Source organism: Cherax quadricarinatus, chromosome 28, assembly GCF_038502225.1.
Source record: "Cherax quadricarinatus isolate ZL_2023a chromosome 28, ASM3850222v1, whole genome shotgun sequence".
NCBI lineage: Eukaryota > Metazoa > Arthropoda > Malacostraca > Decapoda > Parastacidae > Cherax > Cherax quadricarinatus.
Window position 1 is genome coordinate 29843058 of NC_091319.1, and position 13856 is coordinate 29856913.

At 39.4% G+C, this 13856-nt stretch overlaps 1 protein-coding gene across 6 annotated transcripts in view; it reads left to right on the forward strand.

Annotated features, from left to right (window-relative positions):
* Nucleotides 1-13856, forward strand: part of Ndg (Nidogen) — a 211029-nt gene that overhangs the window by 160299 nt on the left and 36874 nt on the right. For all 6 annotated transcript variants that reach the window (XM_070089510.1, XM_053782899.2, XM_070089511.1 and 3 more), the window contains 4 exons: nt 5371-5499; nt 9120-9248; nt 9467-9597; nt 12593-12682. In XM_070089510.1, the coding sequence (XP_069945611.1) occupies nt 5371-5499; nt 9120-9248; nt 9467-9597; nt 12593-12682 (479 nt within the window). The remainder of the gene's footprint in view (nt 1-5370; nt 5500-9119; nt 9249-9466; nt 9598-12592; nt 12683-13856) is intronic.

The window sequence follows — 13856 nt, forward strand, 5'->3', positions numbered from 1 at the left end:
GAGTAGGAATCTGTGTAAAGGATACTTTCTGTTGCATAGAAATGCTGAACTCTACGAATGATACAGTAGAAATTCTAGGCATTAAAGTTGAAAATAGGAATTTGGTAATTATTCTAGTATACAAACCACCATCAGCAACTGCTGAGGAATTCACAGATAAGCTAAGGAAGATAGATATGTGGATAGGCTAGAAAATCCCACACCAAATATTTTACTCCATGGAGATTTTAATCTCCTTCATGTAAAATGGAAGATGGCACAACGTAATGTTATTCCAGAGATATCTCCGGGAAGCACCCTGGCTCATCAGGCACATACCAGGGAACTAATGAGGCTTTGTGAAAAGTACTCTTTAAACCAAGAGGTAATTGATCCCACTAGAAATGAAAATACCCTGGATTTGACATTCACAAACAAGAAACAGAGACAACAGTTCCAAACAAAATATACTCCGATCATAACATCATAGAAGTTCAAACGAGTATTAACTCGGGGTTAGGGAACTGTGTCACTAATGTTAGAGACGGAATGCTCAGTAAGTTTAATTTTAACAACCATAGAATTGACTGGGAAAAAAATAAACCAAGAGCTATCAGACATATCCTGGGAATCAGACATGAGCACGCTAAATCCCTACCAGTGCCAAGAGAAGCTGAATAAGGAAACATACAAGGTATGTATGAAGCATGTACCATTGAGGAAACCCAGAAGATCAGATAGAGAGAGAGCGTAGAAGATGGTACAGAAGTAGAAAACGGGTTACTGAATTGCTTAAAAACACAAATATGCTACAACAGAGGAAATATAGGCTTAGCCGAGAGATCACTGAATTAGAGCAAAAGCTTAGGATGTCATACTTCACAGAAGAAGTACAAAGGGAACAAAGGGCCATACAGGATATTGTAAGAAACCCAAAATATTTCTGCTCCTAAGCAGAATCCAAGCTAAGAACTACCTGTAGAACTGGACATTATTGATAGGAGATTCGTATACTGACGATGAACAGGAAATGAGTGAAATCCTAAAAGAACAGTATGAGTCGGTGTTCAGCAAGCCACTAAAGGTAGAAAATGCAAAAATATTTTTCACTCCAGAAGAAGGCCGCGAAGACCACTAACTGACATTAGTACAAATCCCATAGTTTTCGTAAAAGAAATGGGAAACATGCGCACTCACTCAGCACCAGGACCACACACACACATACACACACACACGCACACACACACATACACACACACACACACACACACACACACACACACACACACACACACACACACACACACACACACACACACACACACATACACACACACACCACACCACTCACCACAATATGCTGTAGAATTCCACAGCACACTGCCATTTCCCCTACCCCCACAGACTCCCAGAACACAGTGTTCGAGAAGAAACTACAGGTATGGTACACCAACGCTGATGGAATAACGAATAATTGGGAGGAGTGGCACGAAAGAATCAATGAGGCATCACCGGACATCGTAGCTCTCACCGAAGCCAAGCTCACAGGAATGATAACAGATGCCATCTTTCCAATGGGATATCAGATCCTGCGGAAAGACAAAGGAAACAGAGCGGGAGGAGGAGTGGCACTGCTCATCAAAAACCAAAGGGATTTTGAGGAGCTGGAGAGAGGAGGTAGAGGAGAAGCAGGAGACTATATAATAGGAACACTTCAGTCTGGAGGTCCCAAGGTGGCAATTGCAGTGATGTATATCCCACCACAGAACAGCAGGAGGCCAAGGCAAGAGTATGATGAGAGTAACAGACCAATGGTTAACACACTGGCTGAAGTGGCCAGAAGGGCTCATGTGAGCAGGGCAAAGCTACTGATTATGGGCGACTTCAATCACAAAGAAACTGACTGGGAGAACTTGGAGCCCAGAAACGTGGAAGGCTAAGATGATGGAGGTGGTGCTGCAAAACCATGTACCAACACATAAAGGACACTACCAGAGAGAGAGAGGAGAGGATGAACCAGCAAGACTAGACCTAGTATTCATCTTGAGTAGTACAGATACTGAGGACGTTACATGTGAAATACCTCTCGGGGCCAGGAACCATGTGGTTTTGAGCTTTGAATACACAGTAGAGTTACAAGTGGAGAGGGAAGCAGGAAGGGCAGGACGAACGAAGTCAAACTGCAAGAGAGGGGACTACAGAGGCATGAAGAATTTCCTGCACGAGGTTCAGTGGGACATAGCATTGGCAGGGAAATCAGTAAATAAGATGATGGAATATGTGACAACAGTATGCAAGGAAGCTGAGGAGGTTTGTACCCAAGGGTAACAGAAATAACGAGAAGGCCCTTGGTTCACTCAAAGGTGTAGAGAGGCCAAAACCAATTGTGCTAGAGAATGGAAAAGGCATAGAAGGCAAAGGACCCAGGAGAATAAGGAGAGCAGTTGTAGAATCAGAAATGAATATGCACAGGTAAGAAGGGAGGACCAACGATAATACGAAAATGACAGCAGCAAAAATCAAATCTGACCCAAAGCTGTAGTACAGCCACATCAGGGAAAAACAACAGTCTAGGACCAGGTAATTAGGCTGATGAAGGAAGGAGGGGGATCATAAGAAACGACCGAGAAGTATGTCAAGAGCTAAACAAGAGATTCAAAGAAGTATTCACAGAGACAGAAGGGACTCCAGAAAGGAGAGGTGGTGTACACCATCAAGTGTTGGCCACAGTACATACAAACGAGGAGGAAGTGAAGAGGTTGCTAAGCGAGCTAGATACCCCGAAGGCGATGGGGCCGGATAACATCTCTCCATGCATTCTAAAAGAGGGCACGGAGGCACTATGTTTACCACTAACAACAATCTTCAACACATCTATCGAAAATGGCGACCACCTGAAGTATGGAAGACAGCAAATGTAGTCCCGATTTTTAAAAAATGAGACAGACACGGAGCACTAAACTACAGACACACTAACATGTGTAGTATGCAAAGTCATGAAGAAGATTATCAGGAGAAGAGTAGTGGGGCACCTAGAAAGGAATGAGTTTATCAACGACAACCAGCACGGTTTCAGGGATGGGAAATCCTGTGTCGCAAACCTACTGAAGTTCTATGACAGGGTGACAGACGTAAGACAAGAGAGCGAGTCGGGTTGGTAGATTGCGCTTTCTTGGACTGTAATAAGGCTTTTGACACCGTTCCACTCAACAGATTAGTGCAAAAGCTGGAGGACCAGGACCAGGGAGGTATAACAGGGAAGGCACTGCAATGGATCAGGAAATATCTGTCGGGAAGACATCAACGAGTCATGGTACCTGACATGGTGTCAGAGTAGGGTTCCACAAGGGTCAGTCCTATTTCTGGTATATGTGAACGACACGACCGAAGGAATAGATCCAGAAGTGTCCTTGTTAGCAGATGATGAGAAGTTTATGAGAAGAATTCAATCAGGTGAGGACCATGTACAAATAAAAGGGATCTGGACAGGCTGCAGGGCTGGTCCAGAAACTGGCTTCTCGAGTTCAACCCCACCAAGTGCAAAGTCATGAAGTTCGTGGAGGGGCAAAGAAGACCGCAGACGGAGTACAGTATAGGGGGGCCAGAGACTACAACCCTTACTCAAGGAAAAGGATCTTGGTGTGAGTATAACACCGGACACATCTCCTGAGGCGCACATCAACCAAATAACCGCTGCAGCATATGGGCGCCTAGCAAACCTAAGAATAGCATTCCGACGTCTTAATAAGGAATCATTCGGGACCCTGTACACCGTGTACGTCAAGCCTATATTGGAGTATGCAGCACCAGTTTTGAACCCACACCTAGCCAAGCACGTAAAACGCATGTCCTACGAGGAGAGGTTAAGTGAAATCGACCTGACGACACTGGAGGACAGGAGAGATAGGGGAGATATAATAACGACATAAAATACAGAGAGGAATCGACAAGGTGGACAGAGACAGGATGTTCCAGAGATGGGACACAGCAACAAGGGGTCACAATTGGAAATTGAAGATTCAAATGGATCACAAGGATGTTAGGAAGTATTTCTACAGTCACAGAGTTATCAGGAAGTGGAATAGTCTGGGAAGTGATGTAGTGGAGGCAGGATCCATACATAGCTTTAAAAAGAGGTATGATAAAGCTCATGGAGCAGGAAGAGTGACCTAGTAGCGGCCCAGTGAACAGGCGGGGCCAGGAGCTATGAATCGACCCCTGCAAGCACAACTAGGTGAGAACTAGGTGAGTACAAACACACACACACACACATACACACACACACACACACACACACACACACACACACACACACACACACACACACACACACACACACACACACACACACACACACACACAGGAGCTCGGACTCGACCCCCGCAACCTCAACTAGGTGAGTACACACACACACTACAAACAAGAGGCCAAGTGTCTATCGACAAGCGCCTTTGACAACCGGTAACTAAATAACACACACCCACTGTAGCTAGATTCTGAAATTTAATGATTTTTATTTTTTCAATTGTAAGTGGCACGGGACTGTCTGTAATGGCAATGAGTAATGACATTGGCATCATCAGGTAATTAATCTATTTAATATGTCACCCTCATATATTATTTAATGCCTATTGATCAATAAGTATTCCCTGATATATTATGCACAGTAATCATCGTTTTAAAAATATTTAAAAATATGGTACTGGCTGACTATTGGACATCGGTATCGAAATAGGCAAAGATTTTGGTATTGCCGCATCGCTTTTGGTAATATGCTCAAAATGATGAGTATAAAAATTAGAAGATAGTGAGAGGAATGGAAATATAAGTCAGGGAATTGAGGTTTGGGTTATGAGGATCATTTAGTGATTTTGGAATTATGTAGCAAAATTGGTTGATTAAGCGGATGTATAAAACAGAGTTTGATGAAAGGTGGAATAAATTACGTTTCAGAATATGTTGAAGAAATGGGGTGAAGAAGTTTTAGAGCATCTAATGGGCATGTGTTAGCGAGTTGGACTGGTGTGAGTGGAGATAGGTGAATATCGGGATTAGACTTTCCAGTGGGTGAAATGTGTGTAAAGTTACATTTGGGAAGCGATCCAAGAAAACCAGTGAGCCAGACATAAATGGTGTAGGAGAGTATACAGTACCTACAGTCCAAAAGATGGGTCGGGATGTAGATTTTCAGAACGTCATTTAATTTATGTCTGTGCACTTCTGACATGGCAGCTATTAAATGAATAATAATGAATAAGTTTTCTTTCTTTGGATAACCCCAAGATGATGTTAAATGGTCATTGTGAAAAAGTATGAAAAGAGAAATAGGTTTATTTATATTAAAAAATAAATTAATTTATTTTGCTTTCATTTCATTTTTCATTTACCCAGATGTGTCTTGTGATACTGTAGACATCTGCCACATCCATGCCCAGTGTTTGTTTGATGACTACGCTCTCCGGCATGTCTGTGTCTGCCTGGATGGTTACCAAGGTGATGGCCTCGTCTGCACACCTCAAGGTTAGAAACGTTATGAAAATGACTAACTTTAAAACAGTGAAGGGAAATCTGCACATGAGGATACGTGCGAAAGACAGATGACTTGGATGTCTGCACTTAGGCTGGCAGAGTGGTACGATACGGTACGGTATTTAATTCGGTACGGTACGATACTGAATTTTTCCTTAAGAAACAGAAGCGTACTGTTTTTTGAAAGAAAAACAGAAAAAAAGCCTTACCATACTGTTCCAGCAACCTTGGCCATATAGTGAAATTCGCCACCACATAATTGTTGAAATTTCTAAGGCTTGGTGACAGAGTACCAGACATAAACCTGGTGAAATCTAATGATGTCCCTATTACCAAAACGTTGGAATAGAAAAGGAATAATTAATATGAAGGAAATAAACCTCTACATTATTCTATATCTATAATTATCACCCTGTAGTAATACTGTATATGATGCACTTTAGCAGCTCAGTTCGGACTTTAACAGAGACGTGATTGGTTCACGTCCAAATTTCCTGTCATTGGTGGATTTATGTTTCGGAAATGCAACACATAAGCAAGTTATGTATTTCAGTTAAGTACATGAACAGCCAGTTATAATTTAATTTTGCTCCATCAGATTTTAGAAAAACTAGATGTTTCAATTTTCTAATTACGTATTTTGATATGGTTTCCAGTAAAAAGAAAAGAATTAATGAAATTTGTTATTTTAATCCGGGAATTATAAAAGAATACGGTAATCTATGCCACAGGTAAAATAATTAATGTTTGTTTTCCCATTCTCGATATATCACTTTTTTTTTTTTATGACTGAAATTTATAATGTAATTCATCAAAATTGTCATCCCAGTTGGATAACTATGTTTCACTATTTACATTTACACTAAAATATTATGATTCCTCTTTATTATCGCATAGCAAAAAAGAAACAAGAAATATGTATAATCAATAAATTTTATAGTTTTTATTATATTAGTTGAAATAAATTTGATTTTCCAGCAGGAATATTCCCCATCAGTGAAGAACTAAATGAACGATGCGTTTTGTAAATCAAATTGTACAGTGTGTGTGTGTGTGTGTGTGTGTGTGTGTGTGTGTGTGTGTGTGTGTGTGTGTGTGTGTGTGTGTGTGTTTGTGTGTGTGTGTGTGTGTGTACTCACTAACTTGTATTTACCTATTTGTGGTTGCAGGGGTTGATTCATAGCTCCTGTCCCCGCCTCTTCACCGATCGCTTACTAGGTCCTCTCTCTCCCAGCTCCATGAGCTTTGTCAAATCTCGTCTTAAAACTGTGCATGGTTTCTGCCTCCACTACATCACTTGCTAGACTATTCGACTTCCTGATAACTCTGTGACTAAAGAAATTCTTCCTAACATCCCTTTGACTCATCTGAGTCTTCAGTTTCCACTTGTGGCTCTTTGTTTCTGTGTCCCATCTCTGGAACATCCTGTCTCTGTCCACCTTGTCAATTCCGCGCAGTATTTTCTATGTCATAATCATGTCTCCCCTATCCCTCCTGTCCTCCAGTGTCATTTAGGCTGATTTCCCTTAACCTTTCTTCGTAGGACATTCCCCTTAGTTCCATAGCTAGTCCTGTTGCAAACCTTTGCACTTTCTCTAATTCCTTGACGTGCATGACCTGGTGTAGGTTCCAAACTGGTGCTGCATACTCTAGTATGAGCCTGACGTACACGGTGTAAAGAATCTTGAACGATTCCTTCTGAGGTATCGGAACGCTATTCTCAGGTTTGCCAGGCGCCCGTATGCTGTAGCAGTTATCTGGTTGATGTGCCCCTCAGGAGATGTGCTCGGTATTATACTCACCCCAAGATCCTTTTCCTTGAGTGAGGTTTGCACTTTTTGGCCACCTAGCTTATACTCTGTCTGCGGTCTTTTTTGTGCTTACCCGATCTTCATGATTTTGCATTGGCGGGGATAAATTCGAGGAGCCAGTTGCTGGACTAGGCTTGCAGCCTGTCCAGGTCTCTTTGTAGTCCTGCTTGATTTTCATCCAATTTAATTCTCTTCATTAACTTCACATCATTTGCAAAGAGGGACACTTCTGAGTCTATCCCTTCCATTATGTCATTCATATATACCAAAAATAGCACTGGTCCTAGGACTGACCCCTGTGGAATCCCGCCTGTCAGAGGCGAAAACTCTGCCACCTCGTCACGTACCATGCGTCGTTGCTGCCTCCCTGTCAAGTATTCTCTGATTCATTGCAGTGCCCTTCCTGTTATACGTGCCTGATCCTCTAGCTTTTGCAGTAATCTCTTTTGAGGAACTATGTCGAAGATCTTCTTGTAGTCCAAGAAAATGCTATCCATTCACCCCTCTCTCTCGTGTCTTCCGTTACCTTGTCATAAAACTCCAGCAGGTTTGTGACATAGGGTTTCCCTTCCCTGAATCCGTGCTAGTTGTCGTTTATAAGCTTGTTTCGTTACAGGGGTTCCACCACTTTCCTCCTGTGTGTGTGTGTGTGTGTGTGTGTGTGTGTGTGTGTGTGTGTGTGTGTGTGTGTGTGTGTGTGTGTGTGTGTGTCTGTAAGAGAGAGAATGTGCGTGAAATGTTGGAATAAATGAGTTGTGCTTATAGTTCCTTTAAGGCCCTTTCATGAACACTAAGTCATTGCTAACACTGTTAGAATTAACCCTTAAGTAGAAGACTCATACTTTCAAATGTTCACCAGTCTACAAAAGCAAAAATAAATACGATTATTTAGTTCACTCAATTTTGAAAATACTTTTCTTTAGAAATATGGAAAAGTACCAAATTACTGCACGATATTTTTACGTACTGTTTGGTATGGTAAAAAAAAATGCATGACGAACACTGTACGATATTATTTGACGATAATTCTCACAGGTACTAAAGCCGGAGAAAATTACCGTATCGTATCTGCTAGTTTTGGTCCACACTGAGGCTGTATGTCGGAAAATGGAAGGATAAAAGGTATTTTCTGAGTAAGAGAATGGTAGCTCCAGTTCTGTGGATCTAAAGACCTTCACCGTCATCGAAGTATCTTTTTGGAAAGCATTCACAGCAGTCTATCCAAGAAGGTTCTTCCATGCTGTTATGAGAGTTTGAACTGGAAACCTCTTAAAGATTTTTCCATGTGGAAGAATTACTTTTTTTTGTCTCATGAACATGTAAGATAAATCTTACATCTTGTTATAGTCCGCATACAGATTCCTTTTCCTTCCTGAGTGTATATTAATAATAAATATAACGATTAGTACTGTAATATTTCCTTTTCAGTTCAGTAAGTCTTGTATGAGACCGGGTTGCAAAGGCGGTGATACACAGAACTACTAACAGATAAATTACATTTTCTGTCATGTATTTACTAGTGTTTCACTATCTGAGGGAACAAGTATCCATGAATACTTAAAACGTCAAGTTACAAAACTTATAATATAGTAATTATGTCCTTCCTCCCTTCCTTATGGTTTTAATTTATTTATTTTATATTGTGTTATTACTGTAATTTTTTTCTGATTTCAAAATGCTTTAAACAGTGTAAAAACGATCAGAAAATGTAAGAAGAGATGCTGATGTAAAGTTTTCATTAACTGTTATTTGTTTTCTTATTGAAATCTACAATGTATATTCATGGCTGTCTTCCTACAGATGAATGCAGCAGTGTTATGGATTGTGACACTAATGCTCAGTGTCTGTACGAAAGTAAAAGTCAACGTTACAAGTGTGAGTGTAATGATGGTTATGAAGGAGATGGACGCACCTGTAAGCCCCTGGGAGGTCTGTAGAAGTCGTATGAGTCTCATAAAAATGCCTCATATTTATATATAAAGTTTTATACTTTATATATAAATATGAGGCATTTTTATAAGGTGGGAATCGGCCAGTGTGATAATAAAAAAAATTATATATAATTTAATTTCAGTACTTTAACTTTGTTTGAATTATTAAAAGGCCTTGGAATTTGATTCTTGCTTATCTTACATGTCCTTTTGTAGAGGCAAGCTGTAATATCGTCAACAATTGTGATGCCAATGCAGAATGCATATATGATACGTATGCTCTGGCTTACCGTTGTCAGTGCCGTGATGGCTTTGAAGGAGATGGCATCTTCTGTACTCCAATTCAGGTAAGACTCCCTTTACTGATAGTTTATTAGATATTTGTTTGGATTTTAGCCCTGTGTTTTTCCACCACTGACTTTCCCCACAAAATGTAAATATGTCGTTTAACATTTACTTAAAATATAAAATATTTACACTCAGTGGCCTCTATTACGTACATTTGTATTCCTGCTCCCTAATGAAAAGATTTAATCAACCAATCACGTGGCAGCTCCTCAATATCTAAAAGCATGCAGACTTGGTCAGGAGGTTCAGTTGTTGCGCAGACAAAACATCAGAATAGGGAAGAAATGTGATCTAAGTGACTTTGACTGTGAAATAACTGTTGTTGCCAGATGGGGTGTTTTAAGTATTTCAGAAAATGCTAATCTCCTGAAATTTTCACTCACAACAGTCTCTAGAATTTCCAAAGAATGGTGTGAAAAAATGCAAAACATCCAGTGAACGGTAGTTCTGTGGGTGAAAAAGCTTTGTTAATGAGAGAGTTCAGAGCAGAATGACCAGACTGGTTCAGACTGACAAGAAGGCGACAGCATCTCAAATAACCAACTCTGAATGCACAATACGTCAAACCTTGAAGTGGATGGGTTACAGGATGTGAAGGCTTACTCAGCCCTGTAACAACTTCAGACAGAATTACCAAGGCTGACTCCTCCTCAGGAAAATTACTGAATAGAAAAATAAATAATAATTCACAAATATAAACACTTTATTATTTAGTAATGCAAAGATAAAACATTGAAACATGAAGGTGTATCCTACTTGAAATAAAAATGAAAAATGAAATGAAAAAATGACATTTGAATTCAACGCTAATATGTACAGTTATACTGGGGTGTCTGGTGGAGGTTGACACCGTCTTGTAGAAATTGTAGCCGTTACTGATGAGGTTGGGGGGGGGTCACAGGTGTTGGTGACAACCCAACGACTAGTTCTTCACAGCCTTGAATAGTCAGTCCAGATGACAGGAACGCAGGTTCTTTACCACTGCAAAGATGAGGGGTTGTGGCGTACAGTTAATCAGGTAGATAGATCAAAAAGTGACGTTAGTCCGTCTCCTTCAACACTTTTCGTTGGTTGGCAGGTGACCCGAGCTGTCATTCCACACTGGAAAGAGAGACAGGTTACCCACTGCTTAAGAAATCACTCTCCATGATAAGTGCAAGATACTTAAAAAAAGTGATTATCTACAAGCATAACATGGGTCTTAACACTGAAAGGACAAGTTTATTATTGGTCAAAAGTGAAGCTTTCAACCAATATATCCACTAGAATAGGAGCAGAGGCTTTTACTTACAGTTGTGCTGGGAGCTGTGAGTCAAGTGATTACTGTTTGGTCCGAGCCCCACACGTCACCTTTCGGGGTGGGGAGAAACGGGGGGGACAGGATAGCGGGAGCTAGACTGACCCTCCCTTAACAAGCAGCCGGCAATCAAACTATCGTTACCATATACTCGCTCGCTACTCCTATCTGTTGAACTTTTCTCTCATACAGGAGCAGAAGACCATGCTGGGTTCCACTCCTGTCAGCTAAGAACAGGAAATTGGAAGGTTGAAATTGGACACTTGAAAATTAGAAACACATCTCCTTTTCGGACGAATCGCAATTTTTGCTGCAACATGCAGATGGTATGGTAGAATTTGGCATAAACTTTTAGGATGTGGTGGAACTGAAGATTTACATCAAGAATGTGCAGCTGAGAAACCTGCAACAATTACATGATGCTACCATGTCAACATGAACCAGAATCTCTTGGAAATGTTTTCAGCACCTTATTGAATCCATGCCACATAAAATTCAGGTCTCGTGGCAAAGGGAAATTCTTCCCAGTACTAGAAGGGTGTACGTAATAAAGTGGCCACTTAGTGTAAGTTTGTTTATAAATTGAAGCATCTTATTAATTATTGTTAGCATTATCTCCATGAAAAATATGATGGAATTTGAAAGAAAATGACTGTTAGTGGTGTGAATGAGATGCCTCTAACTATATGATATTGCGACAACTAACATTCAAAGTATTTATAAACATTCTCTAATAACAAGTGATGATGCGGTAGATACTCTACATTAGAGAGCACAACACAAGCGCAACAATTAGGTATCCATATTGTCGAAAGGTTTACCTGCTCAGCAGGTTTCTTCAGTCGAATCCAGAAATGCCTTAGATATTGGTTCAGTGGCTGATCCCCTCAAAATTTCTTCTTGAAGAATGAAGACGATCACCTCATAAAAATCTCCACTGCTTTTGTTGTCTCCACTATTTAAGCACCTGTGTATTCGACTGAAGAAGCCCGCTGAGCAGGCGCAGCGTTTCTACAGTAATGATTCTTAACTAGTGCACATGTGTCTTGAAAAAAAATGACTTAGAATTATTTTCTGAGATTTGAGACTTTCATAAACATTATTCTTATATCGCAAAAGCTTTTTTTTTTTAGCATATTTGTTTCAAATTTCTCATGTGAATATTTTAAAGTTGCATCATATATTGCATTTTTTCCAACCATATTTAACATGTTTATAGAGGCTATTTATTTTTTGTTATTATCATTATCTTAATGTTTGTGGTGCAGGAAAATGGCTTGACAGTTTTGTCTTCTGTTCAATTCTTCACTAACATTATTTAATTCACAGTAGAGTGAAATTTCACTTTGAATTATTGTGGTTGGGTAAAAAAATAAACCAATGCTTTTTAAAAATAATATTACTACTTCGTTTGGAAATGAAATCTAGAAAAATACTACAACCGTTTATAATTAATATTTTGTGAGTTTAAATGGGCATTAACTACTTCCTCCGTATCCATCACTAAATTGTAAATCTTGACAAAAATAAATGAATAAAAGATTAGTTGAAAATTCACAATCTCTTTTGAGCAAAAAGTATGATGGACATAATATGTACGAGGCAGTTTTGAACCAGTTTCAGAAAATTAATTTAAAACTTATTGTAATTCGTTACATAAAAGTGAGATTTTTTGTCAGTTTGTTGTTTTTTTTCAGATTGGATGTAACGTTATTTACAACTGTGGTGACAATGCAGAATGTTTGTATGACAGGTCAGCTCAAGGTTACCGCTGCCACTGTAGAGAGGTTAGTAAAGTCTTGCTTTACTAATGTACGTGTTGAAAGGGGCACATCCTTCTTTGCAATAATTCAAGAACACCTTTTCCAATTGGCTCCAAGTTTCAGTGCTTGTGCATTTTGCTGAAAGAAAGGTTGACATGGACTAATGTTACTCAAATTGGGATATGAACATATTTGCAATAGCTGGATAATGCGTTTCTAATTAGCTTAAAATTTTTAAGAATGGTGAATCATAGATTTTGGAATAAGCGGCTTCCTAATGACCATTTTGTCTACAATAATGAACGAATTGTTATAATGATTTCTGTTCAGTAACTTAAGAATGCCTATTCTTTTAAGCTTCAAGTTTTCAACGTTGGTGTATCTTATTTAGAGGAAGAATCAGTTTATTTTTCGACCTTGTTGCTTTCAGTTAGCCAATTTTATTCTAAACCTTCGAGCTGTGGAAAAGCGGTACCTGTGGCATCACAGTTGGTGCTAACTTTTTTTTTAAGCAATAATATGAATTGTAGAAAATGAAAAATTGGACTCATTTACGTAAATAAAAAAAATACATACATTTTTATACAATGTTAAATCTTAAGAGATTTAACGTAGTCTTCGTTACAGGTAAAAAAAATTATGTCTATGCATTCTGTTAATTTTCTGTGTGTTTATGTTAAAAAACCTTGTATATGACCGAGATGAATTCTAAGTTCTAGACTGATAAGTGGTAATTAACATTTCATCTCTACGTTTGGGGCTTTTGATGTCTAGCTCCTATGCTTTGTGAGGGCTCTGAGGTACAGATGCTAGGCTTAACGCTATTAGTACTATGTTCCTTGGTGTCTTCAAAGAAGAACATGAGAACGAGGGAACACTGCAGCAAGCTTAATGGCCCATGTTAGACAGGTCCATTTCACGCATTCCTACACCCACTCATTTATCCCTCCAATCTATTTTAAAGCTTCTGGAAGTTCTTGCGTCAATGACGCTACCTGAGAGTTTGTTCCATTCGTCGCTAGCACATCTCAAAATCCTTTCTAAATTTAAATTTCTTGAACTTGAATCCTTTGCTGCGAATACCATCTGAGATATTTTCATCACTTTATTTATATCCCCTTTTATTTATTACTGTCAAATCTTCAATCGTATTTATTACTATCAAATCTTCAATCACATCTCTCCAATTCTACATGCT